This window comes from Tachypleus tridentatus, chromosome 13 (genome assembly GCF_004210375.1).
Source record: "Tachypleus tridentatus isolate NWPU-2018 chromosome 13, ASM421037v1, whole genome shotgun sequence".
NCBI classification, from domain to species: Eukaryota; Metazoa; Arthropoda; class Merostomata; order Xiphosura; family Limulidae; genus Tachypleus; species Tachypleus tridentatus.
Genome location: NC_134837.1, coordinates 130,830,602 through 130,851,154, shown reverse-complemented (window position 1 = coordinate 130,851,154; position 20,553 = coordinate 130,830,602). Strand labels below are relative to the sequence as shown.

The 20,553-nt window shown below is 34.9% G+C and overlaps 1 protein-coding gene across 2 annotated transcripts in view; it reads left to right on the top strand.

Annotated features, from left to right (window-relative positions):
- Positions 1-3,606: 3,606 nt before the first annotated feature.
- The window catches only part of LOC143237278 (uncharacterized), a 51,151-nt gene continuing 34,204 nt past the window's right edge, over positions 3,607-20,553 (top strand). Inside the window, exons 1-2 of one of the 2 annotated variants that reach the window (XM_076476348.1) lie at positions 3,607-3,750; positions 13,871-13,952. In XM_076476348.1, the coding sequence (XP_076332463.1) occupies positions 13,886-13,952 (67 nt within the window). In that variant the 5' untranslated portion in view covers positions 3,607-3,750; positions 13,871-13,885. The remainder of the gene's footprint in view (positions 3,751-13,870; positions 13,953-20,553) is intronic. The other variant, XM_076476349.1, reaches the window with a different exon arrangement.

Genomic DNA, 20,553 nt, shown 5'->3' with positions numbered 1-20,553 from the left:
TGGATTTCCTTTACTCCTATAAGCACTGGTACATTTTTTTCCTCTGACGATTTTGTGATGACCAAAAGAAAAGGCAGAATTGCTTCTAGATTATTGTCAGTTAAAACCGTTAAAATCTCACAGCACCTACCGGCCCAGCATGGCCAAGCGCGTAAGGCGTGCGACTCGTAATCCGAGAGTCGCGGGTTCGAGCCCGCGTCGCGCTAAACATACTCGCCCTCCCAGCCGTGGGGGTGTATAATGTTACGATCAATCCCACTATTCGTTGGTAAAAGAGTAGCCCAAGAGTTGGCGGTGGGTGGTGATGACTAGCTGCCTTCCCTCTAGTCTTACACTGCTAAATTAGGGACGGCTAGCACAGATAGCCCTCGAGTAGCTTTGTGCGAAATTCCAAAAAAACAAACAAACACAACACCTACAAGGAATTTTGTCTATCTCGCTTCGATTTTAGAAAATTCATGTTGAGGTAAAAACGTTGAAATAAATTTCATTAATAACCCAAGAACTTATTTTAAAATATATGTTAACTGATAGCACATAAAATGAAAACCTGATATGGGGTGTTGAAAAGTTTACAATTCTGAAACAAGATTGACATATTATTATAGATCTTATCAGCCAGTAACGAATTCTGACTTTCTGTGAGTTGCTCATTTTACTTTTCAATAATTTAAGAATATTTCACTGTCGAAGTATTTTTTTATTTCCAATACCTTTGACAGCTGAGTGACAAATAAAGAATAAACTAACAAATAAACACTAGTTTCGTTTATGATTTGTTACCTTCCTGTCACTGAACGACATATTTCACGAGTGATTCACTTCATGGTATTATGTTCATTATAAGTGTTTCCGAACCTTATGCCTGCCAGTAAGAGTAATGACCTATCAAAATCCATAAGAACATTAATAACAGAAATATTAAAAGTTGTCATTATCATCGTAAATCTAGAAATATTAGTGAGTGCGTCTGTATACATCATTCTTTAGGGAATATCGCTAAAATCATGTAAAAATAAAAAATATGCATTTCTCTGCTGAGTTTCAAAGACAAGGACGGTTTAAAAAAACAACAAAGCCAAATAATCTCTTTTTTTTCTTTTACTAATTCTTATATTAAGAAGATCAACACGCAAAGCTACACGAGGGCTATCTAGCCGTCCTTAAGTTAGCAGTGAAAGACTAGAGGGAAAGTAGCTAGTCATCACCATCTAGCACCAACTGTTGGGCTAATATTTTACTAACACATAATGTGATTAACCATCACACTGTAATGGGCCCACGGCTGTTTGATGGGACAAATAGAATGAACCCGCGACAATCTAAATGCGAGTCAAGCCTCCCTGACTCCTTTGTCATGCCGAGCCTAACCTCAACATATGGAACAAGCACTTAATGTGGCAGATCAGTTACATGGGTCTTATCTAGGTCTTAGCCGCACTGTACCTATCAATGGGGCAGCAGTGAGAGAATACTGTAGATTTTTGTTTACTTCGAATTTTGGGCAAAGCTACTCAAGGGCTATCTGCGCTAGCCGTCCTTAATTTAGCAGTGTAAGACTAGAGGGAAGGCAGCTTGTCATCACCACCCACCGTCAACTCTTGGGCTATTCTTTTACTAACGAATAGTGGAATTGACCATTACATTATAACACCCCACGGCTGAAAGGGAGGGTACGTTTGGTGTGACGGGGATTCGAACCCGTAACCCTCAGATTAGGAGTCGAGTGCCTTCACTACCTGCCCATGCCGGACCAAGAGAGAGAATATTAAGGTGCGTACGACAAGGTGATTCATTTTGAAGATGAGTTATGTAGCTAAATAGCGGATCATAGTGAGGTATATAAATATTTACATTTTTACAGTTTTTCTTAAATACATCAGCACTGATTTTAAGGATTTACAACGCAAAAATTCGGGGTTTGATTCCTGCCGTTGCAACAGCAGAAATCCAGCACATTATGGTATTGCGTTAAAACTAACTAACTAACTAGCTAACTCACAAAAATGCATTCATACTAATAACGTAACCTTTAAAACTAAAAACCAGAAATTTTAAATTTGAGTTAACTTGACATTGGTCTTCTTATCCATAAAATTAAAAAATATTCTTTCACCAACAATTTTCAGATATCTTAATAATTCTGGTAAATCAGGACTTCGCGTCAGTGAGAACATATGTTTCTATGATAATGTCGTTCATAAAGATTACCATTTTATAAATTAAAGTCCTCCCCCCTACACACACACAAGTGGTACAGTGGTATGTCTGCGGACTTATATCGCTAGAAACCGGATTTCGTTAATTGTTGTGGGCAGATCGCAGACAGCCCTTCATGTAGCTTTACGCTTACTAACAATAACACACACAAAGAAGAATTATTTCATATTATGTGGTTTTACTTTTATACATTAGTGCAATTTGGCCAACGTATTAAGGAATTCCACCCATAGTAGCACCACCTTATAAGTTATCTAGTTTATTTATAGCTTTCTTTGTTTGTTCGTTTTTGAATTTTGCGCAAATCTACACGGGGGCTATCTGTGCTAGCCGTCCCTAATTTAGCAGTGTAAGACTAGAGGGAAGGCAGCTAGTCATCACCACCGACAGCCAACTCGTGGGCTACTCTTTTACCAACGAATAGTGGGATTGACCGTCACATTATAATGCTCCCGCGGCTGAAACGGAGAGCATGTTTGGGGTGACGGGGATTCGAACCCGCGACACTCAGATTACGAGTCGAGTGTCTTAATCACCTGGTTATGCCGTGCCTCTCATTTATAATTATTTGAACATGACTTTTTATACATATTTTAGAACAGAAAGTTATGTACTTGTATGTAATTAATCACAAAGCTATATAACAGGTTATCTGTGCTATCCTCATCATGAGTCTCGAAACCCAGATTCTAACATGTTAAGTCCGCAGACACACCGCTGTACCACTGGGGGAGCAAGTTGTACATTGAAGAGGTTGAGGAATATTTAATTGCGTTTCATAACTGCGATACTTACAAAGCGTTAATATTATTGTAAATTACATCAGTAAAATTCTCAGTTATATAAAAGAGACGACACTATGCATGATAATAATATAAAATATATGTGTAAAATTTTCAGTTACAGAAACGAGGGGACAATACAGACTCTAAAATATTGTGAAGGCTATTAAGATACAGCAAAAGTTATAGAACAAATTGTATATCATATTATTAAGTGACAAAGCCATCTCATACTGTTATAGACATCACATAGTAACCACAGAGAATTTAATAAAGCGAACAAAACGGAATTACTCAACCTGGAATCAGTTTCAAATAAAATCGGCTTTGTTTGTATTTAGTCGTTAAGCATTCCGTGACCTATTTTGCGTTTGTAAGCTTTATGCAACGTACCGAATACAAATAAATTCTGTTTGCAGTGTATATTTTTTTTATTTCAAATTTCTGAGGGAATAATGAAACAAGGACTGTATTTTTCTGTTCGAACTAATTGTTGCGTGACGAACTAGATGATTTGTACAGGAAACAAGTACGGATGGATTTCCTTTTTCACGTGTAGCACTGAGCATGCGTGAAAGATGCGGGTTGAATCGGCTGTTTATAGGAAAGCCTTCACTCCACATATTGACCATTGTAGGGGCAAGCTAGAAAGAGAAGTGGACATTAAATATATATGGTCAATAGAAAGAAACATCTGAAGAGCTAGGGAAGAAGGACAGAAGTGGATATTTACACTGCAAAGGTGAAAGTAAGGATAATTGTGTAATATGTTACTTTGTTTTGACAACCTTTCTAAACTTCCTTTCTCTATTAGGGTAATCTCTCTAAACCATCTTACACTATTTGAGTCTCTCTTAAGCCACGTTACTCTATTCGGGTAATTCTTCTAAGCCACATTACTCTATTTGAGTAATCTCTAAAAACTACGTTACTCTGTTCGGTTAGTCTTTCTAAGCCATCTTACTCTCTTTAGGTAATCTTTCTAAACAATCTTACTCTATTCAGGTAATTTTTCTAAGTCATATTACTCTATTTGGGTAACCTATCTAAACCACTATACTCTATTTGGGTAACCTATCTAAACCACTATACCCTATTAGTGTAATATTTCTAAACCACGTTATTCTAATTGGGTAATCTCTCTAAACCATCTTGCTATCTTCAAGCAATCTTTCTGTTCTGTTTTCTCTCTGGAATATTAAAAAAAATCACTTTACCATGTAAGCTTGATAAAAGTAATGAGGGATTTACTCTTATCAACTTACTTTAATATCGATGTTTGTTTTATTTAAATATGTATGTAACTTACGCTATTAAATATGTATTGCGAAATTATCGCCTGTTCCCTAAATTTGTAGAAGATTTTCGAGTGTAAGAATCAACAATATATGTTTTACGAAAGCACTAGAGTATTGTTGAGCCAACTAAAATTTCTAGAACTCTGTCTTAACGTTTGTAAACCGACGCGCCTAAAGACACTTTAATATTGTTGGTTTGTTACAGTTGCTATACTATAAATTGCGGGAGCTATAACTGTTGTAAACGCTTATTAATCGGGAAACTACAGATATGTGACCAGGAGCGGTTATATATTTCGAATATTACAAACAGTTTAACTTCCGTGAATTAATTTCAAACGTCGGTATTTCTACAACGACATTAGTTGTTTTCGTCGGTTGCCCCCCCCGCTAGTACAGCGGTATGTCTCCGGATTTACAACGCTAAAATCAGGGGTTCGATTCCCCTCGGTGGGCTGAGCAGATAGCCCGATGTGGCTTTGCTATAAGAAAAACACACAAACACACCAAACACGTTTTCGTCGGTGAAAAACTCACGTGTGCTCAGTGAAGCAGCTAGCTAGCGAGCCGTTACATGACGTGAACTGTACCAATATCAACTCGAAATGCATTCGCCCATAGTGAATCATCGATAAAATATTCAGCTACAGGCCAGATATAAAACTCATTATTATTTACAAGTTTGTAAAACTTTTGTATGTAAATAACTATTTGTTATGACCACCATACTATAATGGAACTCTTGCTTATATGATACTGGAAAAAACTTCTTTATTACGTGATGTGCAACTCCAACTTCGCGAATTTTTATCCTGTGTGCATAAAGATTTGCATTAAAGGTCACGATTTTTTCCGTTTCACCTCCGTTTCCCGTCACAGAGAACTTTATTTTTCTCCATTCTCAGGATGCATATATGATGTCACAAATGTAATGTACTGGTGCTACGGGAAATTAAAAATAATCTTTCTACTTTCGAAATAGCAGAACTGATATTCCAAAAAAATAGCTTTTAGACTAAATAGGTAAATCTGGAAACATCATTAAGATTACTTCAAACTCGTCGTGACAAAGGATGTGAAAGTTTTGAACCCAAAACAAATGCTATTTACTTTTATTAAATAGAAAAACATTAAGTTTGTTATTATAAATTGTATTATTCTATCTATATTAAAATATATTTGTGTTAAGAAAGAAAGCAGTGTGTATCAATCATAAATTTGATACAAATCGACATTTAGTTAATTTTTAAATTTGTATTACAAATTAACTCAGTTTCAAGCTATTTGAAATTGTAATCCGTAACACAATAAATTCGAGGCTCGTCCGAGATAAATTGTAATACGTATCGAAGTGAATATTGCATCTTTGTCTGGATCAAGAAAAAATGCAACTGAACACAAAAAGAAAAATATGAATTACCAAGTTGCATAATAACTCCCCCACGGTTGTAAGGGCGACGACCATTTGGTATGACGGGGATTCGAACCCGCAATTCCCCGATTACAATCAAGCGCCCTAACCATCTAGCACAAATAGTGTAACACCGTTACTTCCAGATGTTGTCATCCTTTTTTAGATACTGTAGTTCGACGTTTATGATAGAACTTTCGTAAGCCGAAAAACAACTCAGTGATATATTCATAGGTTTTAATACACGTATATTGACATTTTCACACATAAACCGATTAACAAGTGATTTTTCTTTCAGTTTTCATTGAAAAACTATTACAGAGCATCATTGCAAGTCAATACGGTAAAAACAAAATACATCAAATATAAAATAAGTCCATAATTAGCCAGATAACGGCGACTAGGCATGGCTTGGTAGTTAGAATACTTGACTCATAATTTGCAAGTTCTTAATTCGAATACCGTGACCAAACATACTCACCCTTTCAGCTGTTGGGGCATTATAATGTAATGGTCACTCTCACTATTCTCTGGTAAGATAGTAGCCAAGAGTTGACAGTGGGAGATCAGGTTCCTTCCCTGTAGTCTTACAATGTTAAATTAGTGATGACTCGTGCAGATAACCCTCGTGTAAACAATGCACTATTTATGTTTTAAATAAGTTGGTTCGGTATGGCCTAGTGTTTAGCACGCAGAAAGGAAGATTGAAGGCTCAGACTAGCGCTATACCATCGAGAGATTGGCTTTCCTGTGGTAAGCAGTGTGGTTAGCTCATGTGTGACATGAGGTGTCATTCAAATTAATAATATCTAATATGCCACCATAACACCACAATCCTTCAGAGCTGACAAACGGAAGTCATGCATGCATCGTTTATCCAAGATATCTCTTTGCATATAAACTATGCTGCAGACTTTCTGAAACGTGATTTAGAGCAGATGGCCAAAAATCACTATGTATTTGTGGTTAAAATGTTTATTTTCACCCCTAGGGGCTTTACTACCATGTTTCTGGCGTCAGTGAATGGTTTGGTGAGCGACACAATTTTTATCCACTATTTTAAGTGCCAAACACTTCTAACGACCTGTAATCTCTCCGTTTTCTCTAATTCACTTGTTAACTAGCATAACTGAATTTATAAGAATACTGTCTGGTCATAGCATTGTTGTGATCCAACTTAATTAAATATAGAAGAATACTATTTAGTCACATTGTTCATCCACGCTAATTAAATTTAATGAAAGCTGTATGTTTACAACATTGTTGCGATACAGCATAACTGAATGTAGAAGAATACTGTCTGGTTATAACATCGTTGTGATCCAACTTTATTAAATATGGAATAATATCGACTAGTTAATGAGTAATTTAGTTTCATCGAACTGTATCATAACGCTCTTTGTTTACAGTATTGAATTTGATCTAGATTTGTGGAAATAAAAGAATGATGGATGACTCGTTATAAGATTGTTTTGATCCAGTTAATTTGACTCTAGACTAGAGTAATACTGTCTGATTTGATTCGCTTAAATCGAATCTAGGAAAATACTGATTGGTTATATAATTGTTTGATTCAGCTAAGTTGAATCCACTATCATTCTGTTTGAATGTAAAGTTATTTTGATCCAGCTAACTAGAATGCTGCCTGATAGTAAAAAATTTGTGATCTAACTAAATCGAATTTCATTTCGTCAGACTATATGTTTTTGTAATATAATCTTAGCCACAATGGAAGTTAAATGAAATAATTGAAACAATAAGTATTTTTAATATTAGTTGCCTTTAAAAAAATAGTTATTAATTTGAATGTCACGACTAATTTACTCAGTTAATACGCATTCGAAAGGAGATGTTCAAATAATCACACAACAAGCATACAACTGTCACATTTAATGTTACAGTGACATAAACTAACACAAAGACTTTATTTATTCTTGAGAGAAACACCTTTGTTAGTTTTAAAATGAATATATTATACGAATTCACGACTCTAGAAAAACACGTAGGTTCAAAGAAAGTTAACATAAAATTATAAATATAACCTTATATATTTAAGCGCTTTTGAAAGATGGGCCTTTCTTCTCCAGGGGCAAAAATGAAGGAAAAAGGATCCACTTGTCAAAAGCGCTTGGTTATAGGGTATTTTTATATCATTTTATGTTAATACGAATTAATTATACTCATTAGCGCCTTCATACGCAGTGAGTAGTATTTCGTAATTTTCAGAAGAGAATTTTAATACGGAATGAGTAGTCCTTCCTACTCTTGAGATACAGCGTGTTAATACACAGTCATTAGTCTATTATTGTCGAGCAGAACAAAAACTTTCCCTGGTATTGCCACAAAAACAAAAATGAGAACTAAAATAAATTGTTGCTCTAATCGTATATTTTATTGCATAAACAACCTTGCACGTTCATTGTAAATTAACATTCGGGCGATATTGGATTGAACTATTTGTTTTAGTGTAAGATCAAAGAGTGCTCAACCTATTTACTTATGGAATTACTTAACGCCAATTGAGATGTTTTGTTATTTTGATGATGCCCATTCAAATAAAAAAAAAAAAAATGATATTCATCCTTTACGCGTTAACAACAAAATGATCACTACTCCACAATAAAATTATGAAAGAGCTGGGGGCGTCTTTTAATTAAGTATAATTTGCTATTAACAGTTAGTAATAAATAATAAGTCTTCTATATATTTACTAGGTTATCTTGCTTTCTTAAAAACGTCAGAAAGTTCAAAATATTTAGATTTTAAAAGCACTTTCGACAAAAGCAACAATGAAAAACCATAGTTAAATATATAGTATTATAAAAATCCTGTAAGACACATAAAATATGTTTTATTTACTTTAATTTAGAGAACAGCTGACACCAAGATTTATTTACTAGATTCTCCCACAGCACATGATGAACGATTGCATTAATTACTAGAAGAGAATCGCAGATTAGCTAATTCCACTTACTTACTCTGATCCCTTTCAAGTTCATGTCCATATAGATAGTTAGTGTAGCGTTAATGTGTTAAATGCACTATCTGTTCATTCGTTTGTGTAAAGTTCTACACTCCGCGAACACTTCGAAATGCATTTTCGTCCAGCATGGCCAAGCGTGTTAAGGCGTGCGACTCGTAATCTCAGGGTCGCGAGTTCGCATCCCCGTCGCACCAAACATGCACCTCTTGCAGCCGAGGGGGCGTTATAATGTTACGGTCAATCCCACTATTCGTTGGTAAAAGAGTAGCCCAAGAGTTGGCGGTGGGTGGTGATGACTAGCTGCCTTCCCTCTAGTCTTACACTGCTAAATTAGGGACGGCTAGCACAGATAGCCCTCGAGTAGCTTTGTGCGAAATTCAAAAACAAACAAACGAGATGCATTTTTCATCAATTTTAAAATTTCTACGAGAACATTTACACATATACTTTTTTAATATTGTCACAGTAAATTAAAACTGGTGATAATTAAGTAGCTCATCATCAGGTGGCCTTAATCTATTTTGATTCCTTATACACTGTATATACGGGGAAGAGGTACTTAGGGGTATCTTCATCATGTATGCAGTTAAACGATCAAGTTCGCATAATAAGTTATTTTCGTGCCAGTGTTTCGCGAAATAACTGCGCGTGAATGTGTAGGATATTGATGTAGGTGCTTTGTATGCTGTTGTAAGTTATCAGTTTTGTACTGTTTGTTACTTTAGTTTTAATATCTTTAAGTGATACGTTTATCCATGCAAGTGGTGCGCACTCCATCACTGGACATTTTAAATATGTTTTGTAAATTTTGATTGTGCTATCAATTGTTGCTCCACGGCCCTTGTGTTGTTTGCGCAAAACTGAAAACCAAACCAACTTAAATATGCATGAAAATTATCCAAAAAGTGATTTAAGAATGTTACCTTTTCGCATCTAAAAATGGGTGTCAACTAAAACATTTTTTGAGGCAACAAAGATCCAATCTTAAAATTACAGTTAATAGTAACCCATATATTCTTAACAGTTAAAATCATTGACTTTTCTTGTGAAAAAGATATAAATAATTTCCTACATTTTTAGTATGCGTAGACTACATGTCGCACAAGATCAAATTGTTTAGAGGCTGTTAAAAATTTCCATACTTGCAAAAAATAGGACAGGAAATGTCGGCGAATGAGGCTAGCTTTCGAATTTGAAATAAACCTTGAACTGTATATCATGTCTGCATCGATGGTGAAATATTTTCTATTTGAATAAGTTTCCCAATGCCAAATGGGCGTTGTAGTGTATGTGTCTTACAGAGGTGTTTCGCTACTTCCCGCCAAAACAAAAAGGATTGTTTTGTGAGTGTGTGTAAAAGACTAATGGTGCCTTCCTCGCGAAAGAGGGCGGATGCATGTTTTGAATACAGTAACTGGCTGACAGAGAATTTGTAATTCGCTAAATTTTGCCTCCTTTACTGTGGTTGTGGAAATGAATCATTCTTTCCGTTTTCTGATCAGTTAATTTTCCACAGTGCTCAACAAGTTCTGGATGCATACTATATTTTTAGCCTGAGTTTTACAACCTGGCGTAGATTAACAATGCTGGATACACTGGTTAACCTGAGTCTTCTACTTTGTTAAATTACAACTTTTAAGTGTTGGTGTTTAATATATAAAACGCATATTATATGGGATCCGAATGTTATTACACTCATTTATTTTCTATGGTTTATTACAGCCACTTACATCCCATGGTTTTCACACTCATTCATGTGTTTATTACACTTACTTATCGTGGTTTATTACAGTCACTTAATTCCTTTGGTTTATTACACTCATTCTCTTCCTGTGGTTTATTACAATCATTTATTTTATTTGGTTTATTACACTCACTTATTTTATTTGGTTTATTACACTCACTTATTTCCTATGGTTCTGAGCTCCTCTACAGTCTGCTTAGCAGACTAATGATCACACATGCAAATTGTGTTGTAATGTCAAAACAAATAAAATGTGCAACAAGCGCAGGTTAGAAAAAGGTTATTACATACAGAAATTTAAGTAAATTGTAGAATAACAAAAGTAAATAAAAAAGTGGGGGCTGCCGTGACTAGATCAAAACACAATCCAGGATAGTGACTTGGATTCAGAACCTTTGGCTAATCAGCTATAACAAGTGAACTATTCAGGAGGATAAAGGGATTTAAAGCTTCTTTTCAATCGTTTTTGTTTTCACTTTCAAAATTATCCAATATTATTACATAAGAATATTACTGTTTCATGATTCCTAGAGCAATATAACATAGAATATAAACTGTTTCTCACAGAATGTATTTGATCCAATAAATTGCAGTAATTCCGAATTCGTATTTAGTGTGTTCAAATTAATTTAAGCATGTATAACGTAATACTAGCGATCGTAAGAATATACACGGCCCAGCGTGGCCAGGTGGTTAAGGTGCTCGACTCATAATTCGAGGGTCACACCAAACATGATCGCCCTTTCAGCCGTGTGGTTATTATAATGTTACGGTCAATCCCACTGTTCGTTGGTAAAGTAGTAGCCCAAGAATTGACGGTAGATAGCGATAACTAGTTGCTTTCCCTTTAGTTTTACACTGCTAAATTAGGGACAGCTAGCGCAGATAGTCCTCATATAGCTTTGAGCGAAATTCAAAACAAACAAACAAACAAACAAAAACAAGAATATAAATATTAAAACAAAACAAATAAGGTAACTCGCTGTCGAATTAACTTCCAACTGTTTGAGAAATGAGTCATGTTGCAGTAAAACTTTCACTCACTCTGTTGATTTATTGGTGGTTATAGATTAACACTGTAGGTTGTTTTACTTTATTTATAACTAATTGGAATAACCGTCCACGGACGGAAGTTATGTAAGTTCTTGATTAACGAAAGATTATTTTAGGACATAAAAAATTGTTTCCCTTATATGTAGGCCTGGCATGGCCAGGTGGTTAAGACACTCTACTCGTAATCCGAGGGTCCCGGGTTCGAATCTCCGTCACACCAAACATGCTTGCCCTTTCAGCTGTGGGAGCGTTGTATGTTACGGTCAATCCCATTATTCGTTGATAAAAGAGTTGAGGATAGTTGGTGATGACTAGCTGCCTTCCCTCTAGTATTACACTGTTAAATTAGCACAGATAGCCTTCGTGTAGCTTTGCGCGAAATTCAAAACAAACCATACCCTTATACGTAATTATATTATACATAAAAACTGCAAAACACAAAATGTGAAACCGTAAATTTGCATATATCTCCGCATGAACTCAACAAACGTCCATGCCAAATAAACGCCCATAACATAAGTTAGGCTAATATGTAGCTCCCCTGGATCCAATCAACCTCCATACCAAATTTGGTGAAGATCCATCTACAGAGGGGGCGAAGTAGTGGTAAAAAACGCAAAAACGCCCACAAAAGTCGCGAAATGCAAATCTGAAAACTTGTATGTATCTTTCCATAGGCACAAGGAACCTCCACACTAAATGTCGTGAAGATTCAGCCCCACCCTAAGAAATAGTTACATTGACATTCAAGAGACAGTTCTGTTATATTTATATAGGTACAGAGCAAACATATTTGTTTTAAATATTATTGTTTCAAATTTTTATTTATGCTCTAACGTTCAGGATGCTGTCGTATGATGTATAAAAATTATGAAAAGTTATTTAAAGTTGCCAGAACTAATTTGGTGCAAAAAAATTAAACCAATAGCAGTGTCATAATTTGTTTCGCAGAAGACGAAATATATAAATGTATAAATAAATATATACATATATTTGACACTTGATTTTCTGAAATTGCTGTGTCGTTAACCTGAAGATTAAAATTCCTGAAAACAAACAAATATTAATTAAAATATCTTTGTCAATTGTTAAGTTATTAGAAATAAAACTTAATCGAAAGAACAATTAGATTTATAATGGCCCAGCACTCGACTTTGTGGTTAAGGCACTCGACTCGTAATCTAAGCGAGGGTCGCGGGTTCGAATTCTCGTTCCACCAAACATGCTTAACCTTTCAGCCGTTGGTGCGTTATAACGTTTGGTCAATTCCACTATTGGTTAGCCTAAGAGTTCGCAGTGTGTGTTGATGACTAGCTGCCTTCTCTCTGGACTTACATTGCAAAATTGGGGACGGCTAGCGCAGTTAGCCCTAACGTAGCTTTGCGCGAAATTCAAAACAAATCAAACCAATGATTCCAAACAGAAAGTTTTCTCAAATTTTCAAAACTTTGTTATAGTGAGATGCAAATATTTGGTGAAAATGACACCTGCGAGAAAAAACAAACTGTTTAGATAGAAAAAAAAATGTCAAATGTGACCGGTCTTAATTTGACTTGAAGTGTAAAGTTCAGTCGACTCTGTTACGCTGTTTCAAATTATTTCATTAATTGTACTGGATATTAAAACTTGCTGTAATTATCATTGCTGTTGCGTTTTTAAGAAAAAATCGGATTCAGGAATTTCTAATAATACGTTAAATAGCAGAGTTTCCTGAGGAAATGTGACCTAGATTATTACAGGATTTGTCCTCTCTCCGTGAGTTGGATGAAATTTCATTAACCAATCGACTCAGTATTTGCGTGTTTGCACATTGCCCATGATTCTAAGGAAAAATGCATCCAGGGTCACGATCTCGCATCCACTTTTACTCTGCATAATTACGTACATTAAACTGATTGGGTTGGAGAAAACGGAAAAAAGAAACCTGGATCTTCCATCAGTGTTTGTAGGTTTCGAGTCAGCGCCACTATTGTTGGAAATATTCTCCACTGAATCACTCTATTGTATAGAATAGCATAGAGAAAGGGTTCCTTCGTGGTCGTTCACCTGAGGCTAGTGCCCTTCCCGGAAACCTATTATTTGGACAGGACGTGACCGATCCTTTCTGTCTCTCGTGTTCACAATGGCAATATAAAGGCTGATGGGAGGTCACTTGTCTGCGATTGGTTGAAGAGTTGGCCAATCCGCTCAGCTGAAATTTGAAATTTGTCAAATGTATAACTTTATACCTACAACTGAGGTTCCCATTGGAATTCCACTATGACGTCACCAACTTCAACAAATCATTTGTCAGGCCATATCAGCTTAGAGTGATAACTGAATAGATATAGAAAGTTCCGATGTTAGAGCATCAATAAAGGGATGTTACTTATTTTGTAGGTACTCCAACCCAAGATGGTCTTGTGGACAAAGATGATCCCCATGGTATCTTTCCTTGCGGCCCTCCGTATGTTAATCAAGGGTAAGTATCCTTCCATATATTACAAAATTACGTTAGTTACTAAAGAGTATTTAATATATTTCATTGACTACGTAGCTCTGTTCACAATGGTTTATTCTAACTTATTTAGTTTAAAAACAAAATTCTGATATGAAATGTTTGAAAAGATTATAAAGCACTCATTAGAACTGTTTCGCCTATAAGGTACATGTAAATATACACGTCATTTTATTCAAATGCTATGTGGAGTAAGTCTCACTAGGTAACTATATTTTAGATTCAAATATACCAATAATGTTACAGTACTCTTGACTGTAATTCACTCCGACAACTCTAGAAATCAGTGCTGTAGCCAATCTATTTAACAAATAACCGAGGATAAATAATATTGATCGAAAACTCAGGTAAAAGATATCGTTTTATTAAATGAGTTAGGCCTGAACTAATATGAAAGTTTTAACTTTCTATTACAAACAACATATGAGCGACATATGGTTGCAATAAAACCAGAGGATGTAATATACACGAATTCTCTTTCATAAGAAAATGTATTTACATAACTGATATAGTGTTGTTTCTTGACAATTAACGGTTAGATAAGTAACTGTTTTAGAAGGAAAAAAATGATATAAAACATGTTCACTATTTATGTTTTTTCATCAATTTAATATTTTACCTTTAGAATGAGGTAGAATTAACCTTTACTGAAGTTAATAGTTTAGAATTACTGAGTACTAAGTATTTTAGGATAATTTTAAAATCTGGAATAAGCTGCTGTTTGGAATATTTTTATTACTCTGTTCGTTAATTCTTTTAACTTTGAACATTCTGTCAAGTCGGCTCCTACTTTAAAACAAAAATATTTTACTTACGTCTAAATAATTTTGTACAGTAAAGTAAACAACAGTAGCTAAAACGATTAATTGTTATTCACTCATGGAACAATTCAAATTGTGCAGTCACATATGGATTATTTATTTTTTATGAAGCATTAAGTTTCGCATTGGGCTATAGGTGATATATCAACCGCGAGTATAGAAAACCAGATTTCCAGCGTCGTAAGCCTTCAAAGTTATCGCTGAGCAACCATAGACATCACGTTTTAGGATTGTCAAAGTATATTTATTTAAACGTTTCAATTCAGTAACAGTGAAGGAAATTATAAATATTTTTACTCGATGCTTTCTATTGTAAGCTAAACCTTTTTTTTTTTTTTTTTCACTCGCTACGAAACTAACTCTTGTTGAATCTCTTTGGCTCATGTTCGATGTATATAACAAAACATTGTCTAAATCTTGTCTTCTCCAACTATAATATTTCGCGAAAAGTTAATTCGAATAAATTAATTTAAAAAAAACAACAAAAAACACCGTTGTTCACTAGTCTACGTTCGCATGGAAATGTTGTTTTATATCATAAGGCTACATAAGGGGCTATCTATGCTCTGCCCATCACAGGTATCGAAATTCGGTTTCTAGCAATTATGAGTCCGCAGACATATCACAGTGCCACTGGGGAGGGTGGGATCATGTTCGTAGTGGAGCTTTCCGAAGTTGAAAATTAGAAAAAAAAAAACATGTTAAATTTATCGGTTCATCATATTTTAGTTACGTCTTCTTGCTGTAACTGTCTGGTGAAGAGGCATAAAGATATCGTATGAAATGAAACAATTACTAGTTAAAATCAAACACAATAGAGAGCGAACTACTATAAAATATTGTAAAAATTGTTCATGAAAGTAAAGCGTAGGGAGATAGTGTTGAGAAATTAGCGTAAACACGTCTTAACATATTAATTTTTACACTAAGATAAAACAAAACACAACTTGGTCTAATCTTAAATATGTTAATTGAATCTTTCTTTCAGGGTCTCTGTCGTACCAAACATGCTAGCCCTCGTGTAGCTTTGTGCGAAATTAAAAAAAAAAAATTCTTTCAGGGTCTTGAAATGAAAACAAAAAAGTTTTACAACCGTTATTATTCAGGCTTATTTTAAGGCATGAGGCAAAACAACAGCTCTAGTTAAGGAAAAATGTGTTTTAAAATAGGAACAAAGTTTCGACCATTAATGCAATCATTCTCAAGTACACGAGTCTAAATGGTGAAGAGTCTTGAAACCAGTGATCGACATGTTGTACTTGTTCTAGAAATATTTTTCTTTATTATAAAAGTTGTAACTTGTAATAAACAATACTTATAATTAGTTAGTAAACTCAGAACAAAATTATTAAAGTTAAACTATAATTATGTGCTGGGATTATAAGCTAAAACTTAATTGTACCACCAAATCTGAAATCTTTCTGCAGTCCCGTATACCTTGCCATTTCTTGGCTACAGTTTTCAACAGGGTCTCCAGTTTGTCACTTTTGTTAATCCTCCCTTCCTTATAATAGGCTGAACAATCAGAGATTGTCCCACTTATTCAAGTTTGTTTTTTGTTTTGTTTTTGAATTTCGCGCACAGCTACACGAGAGCTATCTGCGCTAGCCGTCCCTAATTTTGCATTGTAAGACTAGAGGGAAGGCAGCTAGTCATCACCACCCACCGCCAACTCTTGGGCTATTCTTTTACCAACGAATAGTTGGACTGACCGTAACATTATAACGCCCTCACGGCTGAAAGGGCGAGCATGTTTGGTGCGACGTGGTTTCGAACCCGCGACCCTCGGATTACGAGTCGAACACCTTAACCCACCTGGCCACGCCGGGACCCTGAAGTTTTGTATAGTTTGGTCAACTAGCAAGGTCATGATGAAAGAAAAACAGTCATTACAATAATGCACTGTTTCGTCATAATTTGGTAGGTGATACCAAAATAATTACTCTTGCGTATATTGAACTTTTGTTCTTGTGAGTAACTACTATAACTTATATTTTCATTCTCCAGAGGGACAGCGATAAGTCTGTGACTTGCAATGCTAAGCTGGAAGTTCAATCCAACAGTAAACACAGCAGGAGTGTGTATTTTCTAATAGTAAAGCCACATCGGGCTATCTGCTGAAACATTTTAAACCAAATTTATTGTAATTGTCTTTTAGGCTTAGATCAATGATCTTTTCGATGAACTTCTTCAGCAGGTAGTTTATATTTTACTGCCCGATTTAATGTTTTTGACAAACTTGTAGATTTTGTATTTGTTTGAACTTGAGCACAAAGTTACACAAACGGTTAGCTATACTTTGCTCGCCGGGGGTATCGAAACCCGGTTTCTAACACTGTCAGTCCAGGACACAGCAAAAAAGCCCTATGTAACTGTTCTAACACAAACAAAGCATATACGTTAATTTCTACTTTACATTACATATGGAACATGATTCAACTTGTATAAGTTAGGCCAACAGTTCTGGAAACCTCTATCAACGCAGAAGCATTTAGTTCCAATACGAGAGACGAGAACGTAGCACACAATAAGCCAACGTTAAAATAATATTATTCTGGCTTGTTTTTGCAACAAAATATGAAAAACATGTAAATGATGAACTATTTTATCCCATCCAAGGCTGGTGAGTGTTATAGTTTGTTCGTTTTTTATTTTATATAGAAAGTCAGGGAATAAGTTGTAAGTAAGAGGACACTAAGTTAATAGTCTGTCGAGTTCCTTCTCCACATCGAAGTTAATTCTTTTTCTTAACCAAAAGCTACTTGCATGAGACGAGCTTTAACTCGTTGTTCAAGCGAACGGAAATATTAAGTATTTCCATCGAATTTTATTTCTCTGTTTAATCTCTTTCAATAATAATATTAATAAAAAAGAACTAATAATTTGTTAGTGTTCAACAAAAGAATGTCAGTATTGTCAAATCAGCCTAACATAAGGAAATCGTTTGATAACTGCCTTGTACAGAACCTCTTTCGTGCAACAGGAAGCTCAGGAATGAAATTATTCAGATTGTTCTTGAAAACTGTTTGAAGTAAAAAATAAGTAGCTAATATTCAAAACAATGTGTGAATCAGATCCGAACCTTGCAAAGCTTCAAATAATATAAACTAAAACTGGAATGTAGCATTTCAGGAACTCGTTTAAAATTCGCTACAACAGACTCGAAATCTGAATCAAAGTGTTTTTCGTCAATATTGCAAGTATTATTTATAATACGTTCCACTGAACTTTAGTTTAATTATGTTTGCGAATGGCCAAAAGACTTAACAACGGAAAACTCAGAATTAACCCAATTTCTAACCTCGTTTTCACTACTGGTTTGTAAAAGAGTAGCCTAAGAGTTGGCGGTGGGTGGTGATAACTAGTTGCCTTCTCACTAGCCTTACACTGTTAAACTAGGGATGGCTAGAGCAAATAGCCCTGGTGTAGCTTTGCACGAAAATTCAAAAGAAACAGATATAAGAAAGTGAGAATAGCATTCAGTTATTAAGAGAAACTGATGAAAAATGTCTAAACACAATTTCTTTTACGAATTAAAATGTTCGCGTTAGTAGATAAGTCACGTTTATGTGTCTTTGTGAACATTAAACTATGTTAAAATATCAGTTTATCTCTTCATAAATGTACTTGTAACGCTGAAATGTTTAACTGAATAACGCTGGTGTCATAAATGTGCCAAAGAAAGTTTTCAACACTAAAATTATTTTGTTAGAATATCATTGTGTCGTTCTAACAATATACTTGTACTACAGAAATGTTCAGTTGAATAGTGCTAGTGTTAGAAATGTAACTGAGTAAGTTTTCAACAATGAAATGTAGCTAGAATATCCAACTTGATAATGCTAGTGTTACAAATGTATTTGGGAAGGTTTTCAACAGTAAAATTATTAAAATACCACTGTGTCGTTCTAACAATATAGTTGTAGTGCTGAAATGTCCAGGTGAAGAGTGCTAGTCAGGGGCGTAGATCCTGGGGAGATGGAGGGTATACATTCCCCCTTCATTTTAGGTTGGGTGTATGGTGTATACAATCATCCTCCCCTACAGTTTGGTCTGCTGACTTGTTTGATTGCATCACAGGCCTATAAATTGTGTGTTTGTTCTTGTACTTCTTGTGTTCTTACCAATCGAATTACATAATTAGGCCTAGATGTAGGCTTTTTCAGTAGCCGAAATGTATATCTTTAACACTCCTACGAAAAGTGGCGCCTAATAGGCCCCAGAGCAACTTGAAAGGTTATTAATATTAGGCTAATAAACTTGTATTTAAATGCAATTGCCATTTCATTAGGCCACTTTTCGTAGGAGTGTTAATATAGGCGTGCTTCTAAGCTTTCAAGTCTAAGCGATAGTTCATATCAGTCAGTAGGCCTAAGTATACATGCAAGTGTCGTGGCAACAAGATTATTCTGTGACTGCATGTTTACAGCTTTCAGGTTCACGTAATCAGAGATTACCAATTTGCAAATTGAACAGTCCACATAAGTGGTTGGAAAAAGCATCCCCCCATCGGGCGTAAAAAAAATCTACGCCCCTGGTGCTAGTGTTAGTTACGTATCTTGGTAAATGTCCAAAAGTATAGTGTAAATTCTGAAATGTCACCTAAACAGCTTCCAATGGAAAAAAAAGTGGTAGAATTAGAAATTAAACTAGATAAATTCTTAACAGTTTAATATTTTATGTTTAATATTATTTTTCGAAGCTTCTTTTTACTTACTGCAAGTAAAGTGAAGGAAATAAAACATTATGTGGGTGGCTTTCCAACAGTGTGAGATCAGTGTTGGAAAGCCATATTTTAGCCTTCCTAGTGGTATAATGGTAGTGTTGAAAATTATATATGTTGCTTACTTATAGTATAAAGGTAGTGTTAAAAATTACCTTCATATTTTAACAACAGTATAATGGTAGAGTCAAATAAATCGTTAGGGAGGTTTTTAACAGTAAAGTGCTTATTATAATATCAGTATTCCATAGGTTTGTACTAACCTATAATTGTAGGTTTGAACATCATCCTAACCTATATTTATAGGTTTGAACTTCATTCTAACCTGTAATTGTAGGTTTGAACATCATCCTAACCTATATTTATAGATTTGAACTTCATTCTAACCTGTAATTGTAGGTTTGAACATTATCCTAACCTATACTCGTAAGTTTGAATATCTCCTAACCTATAATTATAGGTTTGAACATCATCCTTACCTATACTTGTAGGTTTGAACATCATCCTTACCTATACTTGTAGGTTTGAATATCTCCTAACCTATAATTATAGGTTTGAACATCATCCTAACCTATATTTATAGATTTGAACTTCATTCTAACCTGTAATTGTAGGTTTGAACATTATCCTAACCTATACTCGTAAGTTTGAATATCTCCTAACCTATAATTATAGGTTTGAACATCACCCTTACCTATACTTGTAGGTTTGAACATCATCCTTACCTGTACTTGTAGGTTTGAACATCATCCTAACCTATACTTGAAGGTTTGAACATCATCCTAACCTATACTTGTAGATCTGAACATCATCCCGACATTTTAACACTAGTGTTATGGTAGTATTATAAAGTTAACTCAATAGCTTTCCAACACTATAAGTGTAGGATGGATAGAACCAGGACAGACTAGCACTAGCATACAGACAGACATACAAAATTAACAAACTTTCTTACTAACGATATGTACGTAAATTGAAAATACACCAGGGATTTTAAACCTAGTATAGGTTTTGAAAAAAA